Raw genomic sequence first — 19,546 nt, forward strand, 5'->3', positions numbered from 1 at the left:
GGATTTGCCAGAATCCTTTTGAGGCGTCAAGTTTGGTGAAGAGCTTGGCGCGAGCCATCTCACATGTGAGCTCTTCGCGCTTGGGAATTGGATAATGCTCCCTCATGATATTGCGATTTAGATCCTTGGTATCAATGCAAATTCTCAATTCGCCAGAAGGCATTTTTACACATACCATGGAACTGACCCAGTCGGTCGGTTCCGTAACTTTGGAAATCACTCCTTGGTTCTGAAGTCCTGCAGCTGCTGCTTGAGGCGGTCCTTAAGGGGTGCTGGGACCCTGCGAGGTGTGTGCACCACAGGTGTGGCATTCTGTTTTAATAGGATCTTGTAGGTTGAAGTTAAAAATTCACCACTATTCTTAGAATTCCCCCTATACCAAAAAAAGGGTCGATATTCTAAATGGTAAACAGGAATTCTCACTTCCCGACTCCGATACAGGCTTCAGTGGGTACTATTCAGGTCAAACTATATTTTCAAGTTATCCCCCGGTATAACCCATACCTTCACCTAAGAATTTTACCTGTTTACCCCTCAGTAGCATTGATATCCTGGGTCCTGCGTTGCTAAGTAAGTAAAGTAGCCTAATAACCACTGTTTCATGTTAAAAGTTAAAAGTTATTTTATTATTATATATGTTTTTCTCTTTTTAAAAGATGCAATCACTGGCTTTATGGAAAAGTAAAAAGATCTTGCTTCTGGATCCTTCTGGTTGGTTGAAGGGACCTTCAGGCCCAACTTGACAATCAATCTTCTTTAAAGTCTGGTCTTCTTTAGGTGTATTGTCTGGTTAGCTCAGTTGCTGTGTCCTATCTTTCCCATGTACCGAGCTGTGAGAGCTGGCTCTGCCGGCTCTTTCCTTTCTTCGGGTTTTTATATATTTCTCAGTTATCTAGTTTTTATGACCTTATTGCAAAGTAACTCTTGATTCTCTTTGATTGAAAAAAGTATCTTTGATCTAAACATTCTAATCCAGCTAAGTATTCATTTTGACATAACCTCATCTCATAGATCTGATTACATTGTTTCCTTGGTGGTGTTCAAAATGCTTTGGTTTCAATAGAGGTGTGAATTTTAATTCCTGTCATTTCTTTAGTTTTATTTTCCAATTGTGTCCTCAGCTCAATTTTGACTTTGATTTTGGCTTGAAATTATGTTTCTCGTAGACTGATATTCTCCAGTTGTCTTTAATTTACCTGGTATTAGCAACTTTTCACACCTAGTATTCTCACCAAATTCAACTGAACTTCATCCATTCTTTTTCAGATCCTTACTAAGATAATTACTTTCAATGAAGGTGTGAGCCATTGTTTTTGGCTTCATTCAAAATCCTGTTTGTCTTGTTTGCTAAGCCTGCTTGACCAAGGATATCTGCATTTTACAATCCTTCCCTGGCAGCTGCTGTTAACCCTTTGTGGGATCTTGCCCTGTATTCTCTCATGTTTCTCTCAGACCAGATATTGCCAGACTTCCATGTTTCAAATGACACATCTTTCCATATTTTCAATAACAAGGTGTACGGGAGCATGCCCATGCCCTCGAGGCGTCGTGGTGCTGGTTGATAATGGCGTTGAGTTGGGCCCTGAAGTCGGTGCCCTGAAAGGCAGACGTGTCAGCAGGAGAGAGAGAATGAACTCTCTGAACTAGGTTCAACAGCTTGCATGCCTGCGCGGCAAGCAGGGAGGCTTTCGAGGAGCCCACAATTTCAAAGGGAAGGATGGCTTTGCGTGACCTGTGCGTCACTTCAAGTTGGCATGAGCCGCTGGCAGCAATGTCATTGCCTTTGTAATCTAATAGCTGGCACGCTGATGGAAGGATGGCTGGTTTGACACGAAGGCTTTGGAGGTCAGACCGCGCAATGAGATTGGTGGAGGCACCAGTGTCCAGGCGGAATCATATTTGGGACTGGTTGACCATTAGGGTGGCACACCACTCATCGTCTGGATCGATGCTGTATACCGATAGAGGCTGGATTCTTTGCTTCGGGGACACCCTGTTTTTTGTAACGATACCGACTCGAAAAGGCGCCTTCGGGTCCCCAGTGTCAATGTTGGGTAGTAGGTCCGCATCGGACTCGGTGACCGTGGGTTGAATGGCCCGGACATTCCTGCGAGGCTGGGGCTGAAGCGATATGAGTTGGCAGGCTGAGCTGCTCTGCATAACGCAGCATAGTGGCCACGTTTGCCACATCTCAGGCATTGGCGGGATTTGGCAGGGCATTGCCGCTTTAAATGGGTGGAGCCACAGTTGCCGCACGTTGTAGCGTCAGTACATTCGCTGTGCCACCGCGCATGCGCGGTGCGGTCGTACGTGGTGCACGCCTGTGCATTACGTTCGTCGACGTCGCCTTCCCCTCGTTTGGTGCGCACAAGCGTGGGAGTCCGTGAAAAGCGCGCGAAATGGCCGCCCGCATCCAGGCTGAGGCCCTGGAGTTGCTCAATTGTTTGGACCTGTTCCGCCTCGTGGGGAACTTGCCGCGTCGTTTCAGCCACTTGGATGTGGGAATACCGACTAGTGGCGTGTTCGTGTAGCACGCAGGTCTCGATGGCAGTCGCTAGGGTGAGCTGCTTTACCGTGAGGAGCTACTGGCGTAGGGGGTCCGACTGAACACCGAAAACGATCTGGTTGCGTATCTTGGAGTCGGAGGTGGGCCCGTAGCTACAGGACTGCGCAAAGATGCGGCGGTGGGTGAGGAGGGACTGGAAAAGTTCATCCTTACCCTGCAAACGCTGTTGGAATATGTAGCGCTCGAAACTTTCATTCACCTCTATGTTGCAGTGAGTGTCAAACTTGAGGAGGACCGCCTTGAACTTTGTTTTATCTTCATCATTCGCAAAATGAGAGAATTGAAAATGTGGATGGCATGGTCCCCAGCTGTGGATAGGAAGAGAGCGATCTTCCTGGTGTCTGAGCCATCCTCCCGGTCCGTGGCTTCAAGGTAGAGCTGGAAGCGTTATTTGAATATCTTCCAGTTGACTCCTAGGTTACCGGTGATGCGGAGCGGCGGCGGCGGGCAGACGCTGTCCATTTTGCAGGATGACGGAATGCTGGTGGAAGGCAGATCACTTGCAAGTAGGTCTAAGAAGTTCTAATATCCTTCAACTCCTGGTATCATGATGTGTTGGGTGCTCTGGATCTGATGAACACATACAGGCCACCAGCACTTAAAATAGTACAACACTATTTTATTAAGTCAGAAACTGTTGAACATACTTTCACTGTGGGTTAACACAATGTTAGATTGAACTAAAGACCTATGCCTTGTCCTAACCATTCTATGCACTCAGCACATGGTGAAGATCTGTGCTGCTAGCTGTAAGCTCTGTCCTACTAGGAGGCTGCAGCTCGAATGAGCGGGAACTCTGATGCCCCCTGTCTTTAGAGTGCGTGTGCTCTAACTGGTGATTGGCTGTGGTGCTGTGTGTGTTGATTGGTCCCACTGTGTGTCCATCAGTGTGTATCTGCACCATGATATACTGGTGTATATTATGACAGAGTCGAAGGTGTTTTAAAAAGAGGAAAACAGGCTGAAGCTCAGGGTATGCCTTGTTTTAAGAGAGGAAACGGAAGGTAGTGATAAAAATATGTGGCACACTGTTCACATGCATGTCCTTCACTAGAGAGACAATGACAGGAGATTTTGGCATTGTGGGACCGTTTGCTGAGAATACAGAGTGATGGAGCTTGTATACGGAACAGTTTGACGATTTTGTACAAGCGAGATTCTGCGTTGGCCGATGTTGGAATCGGGAAACATGATTGGTCGTCAGCTGAAAATAGAGGTTGGCACCAAATGGAATGCCAGGCTCCGGTCCTTTGACAGCGGCGTGAATGCGTTCTACACCGCATGCCGGCATGGGCATGGAAATTGGACCGTAAAGGCATTAGCATATCATTAATGGGCCCGACCCGGCATTTTCTGGGCCTCCCGCGATGCTCCGCCTCCGTCAGCAAGGGTTACCAACGGCGAGGTTCACTTGTAGTTTTTCAAATCGAGAAACCAGCACCGTGGCTGCGGAGGATGCGGGAGGAGGTACAAACAGTGCCAACATCGCTATAGTGTATGGGCAGTTGTGCTGCCGACCGGGGATTGTTTGCCAGGGCCGGGGGGAGTAGTGGGGGTGGCCCTGAGATGGGCTGTAGGGTTGGGGTGGCCAGCACGGACTGCCATCGCCAAAGCCTGCAATGCAGCCATGCGGCTGTGCACGCCGCTGACTGTCCACTGGGAACTTAGTACCATGGGTTGTATGGGTGCCCCCCCAGGTACCCTCTGGCCCCAGCTGACCCATCAATAGGATGGGCATGCTGCAGCGCAACCAGTGCCTTCATCTTGGTTGGGATGAGGGTCAGCATGCATTGGAATTGCACGAGTTCTACGTGGCGCCGGTGCTAGCCCATTAACAGGACATGAATCACTCTGGTACTGGCAATGCTTTCGTCCATGTAGAATACTTGTGATTCAGTCCCGGCGTCAGCACTTATCCTCTCAGATGGAGAATTCTCCCCACCGGGCGTGATCTAGCAAAATAAAAATCAAAGCCCATTCACAAGCATGACCCCGCTATCTAACAGCCCTCGGACCATGGTGGGAAACACCCCTCTCGAGGCCACATTTCTGATAAGTGGAGCTCTTCAGTGCAGGAAGAGATTGGGACGCCAATCTCTCGAGCCACCCACACCACACCGCTTACCGGCAGCGCACCCACAGGTCTGATCCCTGACATGGGCAAAATGCCAGCTTGGCATCTTGACACAGCCAGCCTGTCACACACCGTTCCCCAGCCAGCCTGGCAGTGCCACTTGAGCATCCTGGCAGTGCCAGGCCAGCAGCTGGGTTGCACTGTCAACGTGCCAGGCAGACAGTGCCAAGGAGGCACCAGCACTGCCAGGGTGCCAGCCTGGCCAGAGGCTGACCACCCGGGGGCCTCCGATCACCTGGGAGAACCCCCTCCCCCCAGCAAGTGGTACGCCTGGTCCCAGTTTGTGGGGACTAGTACTAATCGGTACTTGGCTGGGGTTTCCTCGCCGATGTCGATAGATGCTGGGTGGCCATTCACTCCGGTGTCAGCACGGCTAAGTGGGTTTTTCAACTCACTTAACCATGTGAGACTGAGCCCCACCCGTTATGGGTGGGACCCTGATCACCACATCTCGCAAGATTTGGTTAGATTTCACGAGGCGTATAGACCGTTGGGAATCCTGGGAGAGGCCTCTCCTGGAATCTGCCGGCCACGTCCTGCCCCAATTTAAGTGGGACAGAGCTGGTAAATCGCGCCCATCATGTTCAGAAAATATTGAAGCAAGTGCCACATTGGTCGTGCATACTGGAAAAAGAAGCAAATTTCGGGCAAAAGTAGCAAAAAGCAAGAGGTGAATAAAGCAACTAGCAAACAGAACAAAGTAGTACAGCAAGTATGAGAGAAGAGACTTAATTCACAGTCTGAGGATGAGTTGTCGTAGCCATTGCTAGCTGTGCTAACCATTGCTGGTGCTATAAATAAATGCTGGGCCTCTCCACTGCTGGATTACCATAGAATTACCATAGAATTTACAGTGCAGAAGGAGGCCATTCGGCCCTTCGTGTCGGCACCGGCTCTTGGAAAGAGCATCCTCCCCAAGCCCACACCCCCACCCTATCCCCATAACCCAGTAACCCCACCCAACACGAAGGGCAATTTTGGACACTAAGGGCAATTTAGCATGGCCAATCTACCTAACCTGCACATCTTTGGGGACTGTGGGAGGAAACCAGAGCACCCGGAGGAAACCCACGCAAACACGGGGAAAACGTGCAGACTCCACACAGACAGTGACCCAGCTGGGAATCGAACCTGGGACCCTGGAGCTGTGAAGCAGTTGTGCTAACCACTATGCTACCGTGCTGCCCCATTTGCTGACTGGATGAACAGTCAGCAAATATGGAGGTTGACACTGGAGCAGCAGTCTCACTGGAGACTGTCCACAAGACAATCACTGATGTATCCCTCTGAGACTATCGAAAAATATGTTGAAAACTTAATTTAATAACCTTTATTGTCTCAAGTAAGCTTACATCAAAACTGCAATGAAGTTACTGTGAGTGGTTCTGTTGAGGGACCGTATTGATGTCGCAGTACAATTAAATGGACAGGCGGCAGATTTGTCCTTGCACATAGTCAAAGGAATTTATCCGGCACGAATGGCTAGAACTTGGTTGGAAAAGATCCGACTAAATCCTCCTGAAGAAACATGCTGTTGTTTCAACAATGAGCTGGGAAGTATGAAGGGCATCTGAGTGAAGTTGTAGATCAAATAAAGGAGTCATGTGAAATTCTTAAAGGCAAGGTCAGTATCCTGCACAATTCAAAGATGGGTGATTTGTGTTTGATTTCCTGGAGTCAGCAGCTGCTGGGTTGATTTTTAGAAGCTACCCCAGCATATAGCTGGTTCAGCAACAGGCAGGACTTAAACTTGCAGTTGGATGGAGAGAGAGCGAGAGTATCCACTTGGGTTCCTGCTTCTTCTGTGTCTCTTTTTCTGTACTGCTGACCTGGAAAAAAGTAGTTTCTTAAAACAGAAAAGAAGGTTAGTTGGCCCATCACATGATGCCCTCACACCAACTGACCAAATTACGCAAACATGGCCATAACAAGTTGATTTCTGATCCATGGTGTAGACTTGATTAAATTAGGACTGGAAAAGTTCCATTCCCTGCCAATGTCTATTGTCCAAAATAATTTGAGTCTAATGGCCTGTTACACACCCAGTTGAATACACAGGTGATTGTCGAGATAGTTCAGGAACTGAGGCATTCACATTCCTCTGAGGTGATCACCTCTGATGGGTCCTTTGAGGCAGACGGACTCTGTTTTAGCGGTTTTAGAACAGGAATGGTGCAGTTATGTAAATGTTCAGTCATCTTAGAAGCTGCTGTTTTAAATCACTGAAATTCTGTTGTTCAGTCTGTTCAAACTAAACCATTGGTTTCAGCCCAATAAATATATGAAGCCATTTTTAATATAAAACATGACTTTATAACAATCACCATTGTGACTGAAGTGATGCATCAGTATGGTCTGTAAAACATAGATCTTATTTCTGTAGGGGGATGCTCTTGAACAGGCGATTATTAGTCAAAAGCCACAGTTGGAGAAACTAATTGCAACAACAGCTCATGAGCGAATGCCCTGGTTCCATGGGAAAAAATCTCGAGATGATGCCGAGCGTTGCATTCTAAGAGGTCCGCGTCCCAACGGAAAGTTTTTGTGAGTAAATATTTGTACATTTTTTTAATAAGCCCTTCTCAATCCATCTAAATGTCTCTAGATGTTCAATAAACTTTTACCTTTATTTTGAAATAAATTAACTAATTCAAATCAACATGATTTTTCAAGTGAGAGAAGTCAGTCGATAAGAACTCAATACTTCTGTATTTGATTATTGGAAAAATCCAGCAAAAAATCTCAATTACTGCTCTGAATGTTTTGATGCTGTTAAATTGTGATACAGATCATTTGTGCAGATTCCCAACACGTAATTTCAAAATGTTAAAACCCTGATAAATGATCTAACAATTTTTGAGTAATGTGAGGCAGGATCTGTGCTTCGATTTTCATCTATGGAAATCCTCTTAATTCAATTATGTACATTTAAAGAAAGAAAATTACATACGGTCAACAATGCATTATATTGTTTTTTAAATTTAGAGCACCCAATTATTTTTTCCAATTAAGGGGTCATTTAACGTGGCCAATCCACCTAGCCTGCACATCTTTTGTGTTGTGGGGGCGAAACCCATGCAAACACAGGGAGAATGTGCAAACTCCACATGGACAGTGACCCAGAGACGGGATCAAACCTGGGACCTTGGCGCCGTGTGGCAGCAGGGCTAACCCACTGCATCACCGTGCTGCCCTGCATTATATTGTTAATAGTTATATTCAATTGGATTACTTGTGGAGGTAATTTAAAAGTTACAACCAAAGGCCATAAGCCATAAATGGGACTGATTTCTTTGATGTTTTCCCTCAAGATAAACATCCATTCCATTTTCAGGTTTCTCTCAGTTGGAGGGAAGGAGAATGATGGATGGGGGAGGCAGCCTGGCCCTGTGCCTGTAAAAACACAGGCTCAAGAAGGAATACTAAATACTAAAGTGGCTGTTGTGTATTTATAGTGATTTCTGAACCAGCAGGAGTAAAGCTGATCAGGGCACTTTAAGATAATGCATGGGTCTCCTTTTTGCCTGTTCCGCTCCCAAGTCGATGTTAAATCTATCAGTGTGGCCTTCCAACTTGCACTCTCATGACACTCTCCACCCACCTCAGGGTCTTTTCTTTGCCTAGCTGCACTATGATTGATCATGTCAGCTCCCCACATCTGGGCTTCTTCCTCCGTGAATGATGGGCCCGCTCCACTTCAGAACGAAGTGGAGGAAAGAACCCTCCCCCACCAGCTACCCGAGCATCTTTGCTGCCCTCGGGCAGTCCAACGATCCTCAAATTGTGATCTCTGGAGCGATTCTCCAAGTCATCGATATTGGCTTTCATTATTTTTGCCCCTCGGGCAGCACGGTGGTGCAGTGGTTAGCATTGCTGCCTCACGGCGCCGAGGTCCCAGATGCGATCCCGGCTCGAGGACACTGTCCATGTGGAGTTTCCACATTCTCCCCATGTTTGCGTGGGTTTCGTCCCCACAACCCAAAGATATGCAAGGTAGGTGGATTGGCCATGCGAAATTGCCCTTTAATTGGAAAAATGAATTGGGTACTCTAAAATTTAAAAAATATATATTATTTTTGCCCCTCCACCATCATCATCACCTCTGCCTGCAAGGAGGCAATCTGTCCTCAGGATCTGAGATGGTCTCCTCCCCCTTCTGGATCGACAAACACTGTACCTTAAACCACTGCTCCAACTTTTTCAGAGATGCCTGAATTGGCTCAGCCACTTTTGCCAGTCCGTCCGTGACTGCCTGTCTATGTTTTTTAAACTCTCCCGTCAGAAACTCCACCAACTTCTCAGTGGTCTACTCAGTGGGCAACAACGCCACAGATCCCTGTGCCATGTGTTCCCCTCCTGTGCCACACGTGACTTCTGAGGAAGGAACTGAAGCTGCAGGAGGGGAAAAGGGCTAATGTATTGGCCTTTGTGTTTCTGATAGCCCGGAGAAGGATTCTACTCGGCTGGCTGGCACTGGAGCCATCTAGGGCAACGACTTGGCTGGGGGATCTATTGGAGTTCTCACATCTGAAGAAAATTAAATACACCATTACGGGGTCAGAGGAGGGGTTCTATTTGAGGTGGAGGCTGTTTATCCCCTTAAGAATTGCTAGTCGTCAGCAAGTGGTGGTGGGGACTAGATGGGGGGGGGGGGGGGTGCACTAAAGGGGGCATATGGGATGGGTTGGTGGGTTGTTTGTTTATTATAAAAATTGTATAAAGTTGAGTCATTGTTGCGTATATTGTAAAATGAAAAATGTCCTGAATAAAAATATATTGAAAGAAAGGACTTTAAAAGGATTAAAACCAGATAGATAGCCTGGCATGACCTGGGCTAGGAAGGACGATGAGAAACTTAGACCTGTCGACTTACATATGGTGATTTGCACCAAAATTGAGAGAGCTGCCCACAGATAAGACAAACAACAGCTTGACATAATCATATTTACAGACAATGGGCGAGATCTACTGCTGTGCGCGAAAGGCAACACGGCCGGTAGATGCTGGGTGATCCCTCTTCCGGGATCTACCATGCTCGCCACGCCTCGTGCAATCTAACGCGATCCCGCGAGACACCACGCTGTAAATCCCGCCTATTGTGGGCGGGGTCATTTTTTTAGCAAATCTGCACATTCGAGTGAGCCAGCTAGTCTCACTCTAATATGCACTCCGTCGATCTACCCAAGGGGTGGGATCTAACCCCTCACCTTGGAGATCTCGGGCTAGCGCCGTTCAGTGCTGGTCACCATGAACTGCCCCCAGGTGTTTGCCCTCTGGGCAGGGTGGCACCCTGGCACTGCTAGTGCCACTTTGGCATTTGCACTGCCAGGGTGCTAGGCTGACACTGCAAAGGTGCATGCTTGCATTTTTCCTGCATTACGGATCGGGCCCAGGGATACCCTGTGCAGGTGCCAGGGTCCCGAGGACCCCATTATAGGTGAGTTGGGGCATGGGGGGAGGGATTCACCTCGGGGGTGGCCGTTCGAGAGATCGGGTTGCCATTTAAAAATGGCATCCTAATCTCACCCTGCACTGAGGAGTTCCAGTGAACGGAGCTCCTCAGTGCAGAAACAGGACTAAGTACAGCCTCAGCCATGCATTCCCTGCTGAGGCCCCCAATCTATCCGAATGACCGTTTGATACGTGGTGTTTCTTGGTGCTCTGAGCGCTGGGATACACCCAGTTAACCGTGCGAATTATGGGACTCTGTTCCCATTCAGGTAGAACAAAGAACAAGGAACAAAGAACAATACAGCACAGGAACTGGCCCCTCGGCCCACCAAGCCTGCGCCGCTCATGGTACCTGCCTGAACTAAAACTGTATGCACTTACGGAGTCCGTATCCTTCCATTCCCACCCTATTCATATATTTGTCCAGATGCCCCTTAAATGCGTCATACCTGCTCCCACCACCTCCCCAGACAACGCATTCTATATATTTACCACCCTCTATGTAAAAAACCTGCCTCGCACATCTGGTCTAAACTTTTCTCCACGCACTTTAAACTTATGTCCCCTAGTACTTGACTCTCCTATCCTAGGAAAGAGCATCTGACTATCCACTCGGTCTATGCCACTCATAATTCTGTAGACTTCTATCAGGTCGCCTCTTGACCTCCGCAGTTCCAGTGAGAACAGACCAAGTTTATCTAACTTCTCATAGCTAATGCCCCCCATAACAGGCAACATCCTAGTAAACCGCTTCTGCACCCTCTCCAAAGTATCCACATCCTTCTGGTAGTGTGGCGACCAGAATTGTACACAATATTCCAAATGAGGCCAAACGAAGGTCCTGTACAGCTACAACATGACTTGCCTATTTTTATATTCAGTGCCCGACCGATGAAGGCCAGCATGCCGTATGCCTTCCTGACCACCTTATCCACATGCTTTGCCACTTTCAGTGATCGGTGGACATGCACGCCCAGATCTCTCTGCATATCATTACTCATAGAGTTCTACCATTTATTGTGTAATTCCTACATGCATTGGACCTTCCAAAGTGCATTACCTCACATTTGTCCGGATTAACTCCATCTTTCATTTCTCTGTCCAAGACTCCAACCAGTTTATATCCTGCTGTATCCCCTGACAATCCTCTTCACTACTCGCAGCTCCACCACCTTTTGTGTCGTCTGCGAACTTACTAATCAGACCAGCTACATTTTCTTCCAAATCATTTATATACACCATGAACAACAAAGGACCCAGAACTGATCCCTGTGGAATGCCGCTAGTCACAGCCTTCCATTCAGAAAAGCACCCTTCTACTCCTACCCTCTGCCTTTTGTGCCCAAGCCATTCTGTATCCAACTTGCCAGCTTTTCTGATTCCATGTGCCAGTCTACCGTGAGGTACCTTGCCAAAGGCTTTACTGTCCATGTGTACAACATCTACTGCCTTTCCCTCATCTATCATCTTCGTCATTTCCTCGAAAAGCTCAATCAAATTTGTGAGGCATGCCCTCCCTTTCACAAAACTATGCTGCCAATCACTAATAAAGCCATTTGTTTCCAAATGTGAGTAAATCCTATCTCTAAGAATCTTTTCCAATACTTTCACTATCACTGAGGTAAGGCTCACCGGCCTATAATTTCCTGGGCTATCCCAGCTGCCCTTCTTTTAAACAATGGAACAACATTAGCTACTCTCCAGTCCTCTGGAATGTCACCTGTGGCCAATGAGGATACAAAGATTACTGTCAAGGCCCCCACAATTTCCTCCCTTGCCTCCCTCAGTATTCTGGGGTAGATCCCATCAAGCCCTGGGGAATTATCTACTTTAATGCTTCTTAAGATGCCCAACACCTCTTTATTAATATCAACATGACTCAGAATATCTACACACTCTACCCTATACTCCTCATCCACCAAGTCCTCTTTGGTGAATACTGAGGTAATGTATTCATTTAGTATCTCTCCCATTTCCTCTGGTTCCATACATAGATTCCCTCCAATATCGTTGAATGGACTAACCCTTTCTCTGGCTACCCTTTTGCTCTTTACATATATATAAAACACCTTAGGATTTTCCATAATCCTGCTTGCCAACGACATTTCATGACCCCTTTCAGCCTGCCTAACTCCTACCTTAATTTCCTTCCTACTTGCTTTATATTCTTCAAGGGCCTCATCTGTCCTAAGCCTTTTAGACCTTATGAATGCTTCCTTTTCATTTTTGACAAGGTTCATAATATCCCTCGTAATCCAGTGTTCCCTATACTTACCACCCTGATCTTTCATCCTCACAGGTACCTGCCGGTCCTGAATTCTAATCAACTGACATTTGAAAGCCTCCCACATGCCGGATGTTGATTTTCCCTCAAATAGCCTCGCCCAGTCAACACTCTCCCAGATCCTGCCTCATGCTGTTGTAATTAGCCTTCCCCGAATCTAACACCTTCACCTGAGGACCACTCTTGTCCTTTTCCATACGCAGTTTAAAACTTACAGAATTATGATCACTGTTTCCAAAATGATCTCCTACTGAAACTTTGATCACCTGACCGGGCTCATTCCCCAGCACTAGGTCTAATATGGCCCCTTCCCAAGTTGGGCTATTTACATATTGTTTCAAGAAACTCTTCTGGACACTCCTTACAAATTCTGCTTCATCCATGCCTCTAGCAGTAAGTGTGTCCCAGTCAATATCGGGAAAGTTAAAATCGCCCACCACAACAATCCTATTGTTTATGTATCTTTCCAAGATCTGTCTGCATATCTGCTCCACCATGTCCTGCTGGCTGTTAGGAGGTCTGTAGTAAACCCCCAACATTGTGACAGCACCCTTCCTATTCATTCCTGAGCTCTACCATATTGCCTCACTGCCTGAACCCTCCAAGGTGTCCTCCCTCAGCACAACTGTGTTATTATCCTTAACCAATAATGCAACTCCCCCACCCCTTTTGCAACTCCCTCTATCCTGCCTGAAGCATCTAAATCCTGGAATGTTTAGTTGCCAATCCTGTCCCTCTTTCAACCAAGTTTCTGTAATAGCAACAACATCATAATTCCACGTCCTAATCCAAGCTCTGAGTTCATCTGTCTTACCTGCAATACTCCTTGCATTGAAACAAATGCACTTCAGCCCACCAGTCCCGCTGCGTTGATCAACCACTCCCTGCCTGCTCTTCCTCTTGACCTTATTGGCCTTAGTCTGTAGCTCTCCCTCAGTTATTTCTCCTGCTGACCTATTGCTCTGGGGTTCCCACCCCCCTGCCTTACTAGGCAGTTCAATCCAAGCCACACTCAATTGTGACTTGGAACTATATTACCAATCCATTGCTATCGCTAGCTCAAAATTCCTTCATAACAGCACTGTGGGTGCTGCAGCATATGGACTGCAGCTGTTCAAGAAAGCAGCTCACCAGCACTTTCTCAAGGGCAATTTGGGGTGGGCAATAAATGCTGGCCTAGCCAGTGACACCCAAATTCCTTGAATAAGTTAATAATAATAATAATCGCTTATTGTCACAAGTAGGCTTCAATTAAGTTACTGTGAAAAATAGCAAGCTCTGTAAAATCTCATATCCATTAAATTTAATTTAATGGGTGGATTTTGCTGGGGATCTCATTGACTTTTGTAATGTGCCACTGGAGAGGAGACCTTTGCACTAAGAGAAGAAATTCAGAACTTTTACGCACTGGTGCCCATTAGAAATGTTTACTGCTGTTTGGCATAAAACGGAAGCAACCATTACTGGTTCGTCTGCACAAACGATTCTGAGTGTCAGCCCAGTGCTGAAGAGAAGATTACAAATGGCCCATGTAACTTTAAAAAAAACTTTGGTTGTGCTCAAATTGTTGTTGAGATATTTATTGGAAGCTTGTGGTTTCATAGCTCAATGAGAAAGTGTGTGCATGAGCTTCCTGCACTGACCTGTGGTTAATTGACAGGCAGATGCTGTCAATAACAGCTCAGCAATGGTTCTCAAAGGAATTCTTGCACAGCCCCACTCATGAGTTCAATTTATGTAAATATCTATGTGTTTAAAAAAATGGCAACTAGAGAAAGCCTTCCTCAGCCCATGGGCAACCAGAGGCTTACTTCTGCTCCCATTCCACCTTTGCTGGGTATCAGACTATCACCAAATATCAAGGAATACGATGTTAATTGACCTTAGACTTCTGGTAAATTTGATACAGGTTTGTATGAGACCGCCTGGAAGGCTACATGTATAATTGCACAATATTATCAAACAATATTAATTAGTAGCAGTTAACCATTTAAAATCATGAAGGGTTGAAGTAGAATAAATAAAGAGTTGGGTTTTCAATGGTTCTAGTGTCAATAATGAGAGGGACAAACTTTAATGTGATTATCAAAAGAATCAGAGGGGACATGAAGACATTTTATTTATACACAATGCCTGATTAGGATTTGGAATGCATTGCCTGACAGAGTGATGAATACAGGTTCAATACAGGCCTCAAAAAGAAGGTGGATAAGCACTGTACTTGAAGGTGTAGAAATATGGGGAAAAAGCAGAGGAGAAGTATTTAACTGGATTGTTCTTCAAAAGAGCTAGTGCAAACTTGAGGGCTAAATGGCCTTTCTCAGTGATGTATAATTGTATGCTTTTGCAATTCAATTAACAAATGAACAAATATTCCATACCACTGTCAAAAACTTCCTGGAGATATTGTTATGATCTCCGTAGAGACCGATAACTTATAAAAGATAAATTCAAACTTCCAGTATATTACTAAAGGATCACAAGAGAAAGTTTTCAAATTTTAAGACTTTTATTGTAACAAATGAACTACAAGCAATGATGACTAAACACTACAACTTATAATCTAAGCTACTTCACATAACATTCAAAATGACTGAAAGTCTCCCTCTGTATTTTAAAATTCTGTCCCTTAAGTCCCTTCATTCTCCTGAGACAGCTTTTTTCTCATGTGTTCAGGACCTTAGTAGTGGGTTCTTTGTGACTTGTCTATTCTGCCAAAGTAAGCTGCTCGAGAATGTAATTTATTAAAAGCATTATTCTTTACTTACATCTATGCATACATATTAGGATCTCTACACAAGTTGGAACCTCTACTCCCTCTGCCACTCAATCATATGATGTTACATCATCAGTCCATCAGCATCATGTACATCTGATAACACTTTGTTCTACAAGCTCCTTTTTCCTTTTCCATTGGATAACTCCTACTCCCTGAACTGACTTTCACAGTGAGAGACAAATTGGAGATCCCTCTCTCTACAAAAGCAAGGCAAATCTTCCAGCTTTGTTTAAATATTCACTAACTTGTCTCTTGAATAGAAGCGTCAACACCCACCTGCATCCTGCAGGGTGAAAAACGGAGAATTGCTACCCCGCTCTCTGCGTGCGCTCTCTCTCTCTCTATCTTAGCTTCTTGCAGACTAACCCTGTCAATGCGGTCCAGTGATATTTCAAGGAGAACCTAAAACCCAATTCGACAATGGTTTCCTGTGGACTCTTTCGCCCCCTCAAAGTTAATCTCCCTAGCAACATGAATCACATGAGTCTTGTATCCAAGTATAAATGCTAATTAGCTAACCTCTAGACCCCCCAACTTATCTTGGAATTAAATAGACATTTTAAAGTATACCTGCTTACAAAACCTGACATTCCTAACACATACCTGGGATTTTGTGACTAACAATCTATTAGCCATCAGTACAGCTGTCCTGATCATTTTTTTTACAGATGTGAATATCTTGCATCTTCTTCCCAGTAAAACAACAGTGCCCTCGTTTAACCTTTAACAACCAAGCCGCCCAAGCTTGTTGTCAGGCAGACTTCAGAACAGATTACATGATCTCTTTATTTCTCTATTTTACCCTAAATTAAAGACACAATCCCAAAACATAACAATCTTATAAAGTTGATATTTGTAACAATATTTTTTCAAATGAAATAAAACAGAGGGGAGAAACAAAACAACCTTGAATTTTATTTTCCCAACAAAAGGGTTTTGCAAAACCACAATACTTTAAGTAGGCAGATTGTGGGAGTGTTGTACTGTGGGTCAGTGGCATCACTTCTATTCATTGTGTTTGTAATGACAAAGGTCATATTGAACCTGCAGTCCATCTAATGGTTGCCAGCATAAACCCACTGCGTTTTGAGCTTTGAGACTGTCTCAGCATAAAGTAAACTTGCCATTAGGGTAAGTTTCAGGCCAGCTCAAATTTAGCTGCAGCTGTCTAGAATCTGCAACTATCTAGAATCTGTCATCTTCAATGTGTCATGTCCATTCCCCATTTCCACTGGACTTATCAGCAAACAATCTATAATATGTGCAAAAGATTAAAGGTATCCTTGACCGGCTACTGCAACTCAATTTCAATAGTCTCATATACTACTATATAGTCTGGTGCACAGTGTAACAGCAGAGCTGATTTTTCAGTTAACACTGCCAAACTTTGCTTAAAAATTCTTCAACTGAGTCTGTATTTTTTGTACTATATTTTCCCAATTGTAGCAATACAAAGATTGTGCAGTTGAATTTCCTCTGCATTTGCACCCAGATGCAGAGTAATTTGGGTTGAAACCAATAATGCGGTTTAAATGTTTGTATAATTTTGGGTGTGAATTACCCACATATATACTCAAATCTCCTTGAACTTTCATGGCAATCTATCAAACTCTGTGTCCGAACAAATTCTGCTGATATGAAGGTGAATGTTGAACCTGTGAAACAGTAATCAGGAATTTAAAATCAGGTGGGGCTAAGGGAAAACCTCAGCTTCTCCACTGGTGCCCAAAGCACACTTAATGCCACATTGAGGCAGGTTTGTGATTGGGCAAGCTTCTGCCCACCTGAAACACCTTATTGTCAGACCCTACTGCAAAACTCGGGTACAAAGGAGGGAAGCGTTCACCAGCAAGTTGTCCCAGGTCTTGAGCGACCTAACCCGTGGTCCTTAAAGGGGCCATTGGAATTAGCTCAGAACAGCCACAAAATATCTTCCAAATTATCTTTGGGGTGGGGGGGGGGGGGGTGCAGCACGGTAGTGGTTAGCACAGTTGCTTCACAGTTCCAGGATCCCAGGTTTGATTCCCGGTTGGGTCACTGTCTGTGTGGAGTCTGCACGTTCTCCCCATGTCTGCGTGGGTTTCCTCCCACAGTCCGAAGATGTGCGGGTTAGGTGGATTGGCCATGATAAATTGCCCTTAGTGTCCAAAAAGGTCAAGTGGGTGTTATGGGGATAGGGTAGAGACATGGGCTTGAGGAGGGTGCTCTTTTTAAGGGCCGGTACAGACTTGATGGGCCAAATGACTTCCTTCTGCACTGTAAATTCTATGTATTATCTATCTTCGTTATGTTACCAGAAAAAACAAGAGTACTCCCCTTGATTCCACAAAAATATTGTGCCCGCTCGTGGTCTGTGCTCAACCCTTTGACTTCTCCTGCCCTGATTCAACCTACCTTTCGATTGATTCACATTGGAGCAGACTAGAATTCACCAGGCTCCAATTGGCAAGCTACATTGGGATGCCAGCTTGGGGAACACAGACATTAATCAATCTGTCAAGCTGCTACCCATTTTGGAAGAAGTCAAATTTCACTCCGATATCACACATAATTGCAAAGCTGCACGTGAATCCTCCCAACTTTCACATGGCTGTTTTGTGGAAAAGTGCAGCTGATATTTTGCGATTGCCGGATGAAGTATGATTGCAAAAGATAATCACTGTCTCTAGGATAGTGACCAAAGTAGTACCAGCTACCTGTCAAGGGGCTGCAATAGTAATCCTACCCGTAACTGCAATGCTGCAACATTTGATTGTCACTGATAACTTTGGTTCTTTTTGCACAAGTATAAACGAATTGTAGGCAAGCAAATACAATGGAATGTTGTGTGAGATGGGTTATTGCTGTTGCATTTGTTAGACAGGCAGACTGTTAAGGGATTTGGCTCACTTTTATCATCAGTGTCATATTTTACAGAAAGAATACCAATGTATGTTTACAGTTTTCTCTCGAACTTTTAATACAGACTCAGTGATGTGGTGATTTGATATAAAACTGGCCACAGAACACCAAATTTACAAATATTGTAGCTTTGGTCACATTTGACTCATGTCCATTAGTAGTAAGTTCATTGAATTTTGTGCAATTAATGATAATTGAAAGCCCTACCTTACCTCATAATCATGTCCTTTCACTTTCTTGATTAGTGTGAAATGCGCTCTAATGTTGGGCACATTGTCACACAAGAGATAAATCTGCATATCTGCCACAAGAATTTTCTTGCAGTGCTAATCTCAGTGAAGCTATTTCATTTTCAGGTATCAACATATAGTCATATCTGGTTTGCATAGTCACATCTCTTGCTTTCGCCTTTTGCACCTGGGTTCTGGTTCTGTGGTCAGCAGGAACTCAGGGGTGAAGAACAGGTGTCAGTGCCATCAAAAGACAACATATATACTTCAAAAATTGACCCAAGCAGAAAAATGTCAAACCTGCTTAAAATCAATGGTGGCAGGAAGAGAATGTTAGGATTCTTTCCTAAATATTAGAATTTAATTGATCCTGGCTCATTAAAATTATTGTGCCAATTTTTATTTCCATAGAGAAAGAGAATACAATGATTCCATGCTTACCTGGGCGGCACGGTAGCATAGTGGTTAGCACTGTCGCGTCACAGCGCCAGGGTCCCAGGTTCGATTCCTGACTTGGGTCACTGTCTCCCTGTTTCTGCATGGGTTTCCTTCGGGTGCTCTGGTTTCCTCCCACAAGTCCTGAAAGACGTGCTGTTAGATAATTTGGACATTCTGAATTCTCCCTCTGTGTACCCGAACAAGCACCGGAATGTGGCGACTAGGGGATTTTCACAGTAACTTCATTGCAGTGTTAATGGAAGCCTACTTGTGACAATAAAGATTATTATGTAAGTATTGTCATTTAGGAGTAATATGCCACATAATGTGAAAACACAAACTCTATTGGTACTCTTTCTGTCCTATGATTAACTAAGTCAGAGAAAGACTGTCAAATGTTATTCACTGTCCACATTAAACCCACTACATTTCCACGGTTAGAAACTTTGGAATGCATCAGAGAAGTTAATGGAAGCATGAAGTCTCTTTGGCATATTCCAATTTGTCTGCTTATAAACCAAGCGGTATTGTGATATTGAGTATCAAAACAGGTTTTGATCTACAGAAATATATGAAATCATTTTTTCTGGCCAATATTTAATTATATTGATAAGAAACCTATTACTGTCTTGGGAATATTGTGCCACTCAAGGAATCTATGTAAAGATAGCCCCACCAATTACAGACCAGTGAGTTTAACATCAGTAGTGGGCAAGAATCCAGAAGCAATTATTTGGGGTGGAATTAGTAGTCACGTGTAAAA

At 44.8% G+C, this 19,546-nt stretch overlaps 1 protein-coding gene across 5 annotated transcripts in view; it reads left to right on the forward strand.

The window, feature by feature from the left end:
- Nucleotides 1-19,546, forward strand: part of syk (spleen tyrosine kinase) — a 458,870-nt gene that overhangs the window by 343,460 nt on the left and 95,864 nt on the right. For all 5 annotated transcript variants that reach the window (XM_072516819.1, XM_072516816.1, XM_072516820.1 and 2 more), the window contains one exon: nt 7,084-7,244. In XM_072516819.1, the coding sequence (XP_072372920.1) occupies nt 7,084-7,244 (161 nt within the window). The remainder of the gene's footprint in view (nt 1-7,083; nt 7,245-19,546) is intronic.

This window comes from Scyliorhinus torazame, chromosome 9, assembly GCF_047496885.1.
Source record: "Scyliorhinus torazame isolate Kashiwa2021f chromosome 9, sScyTor2.1, whole genome shotgun sequence".
Classification (NCBI taxonomy): Eukaryota; Metazoa; Chordata; class Chondrichthyes; order Carcharhiniformes; family Scyliorhinidae; genus Scyliorhinus; species Scyliorhinus torazame.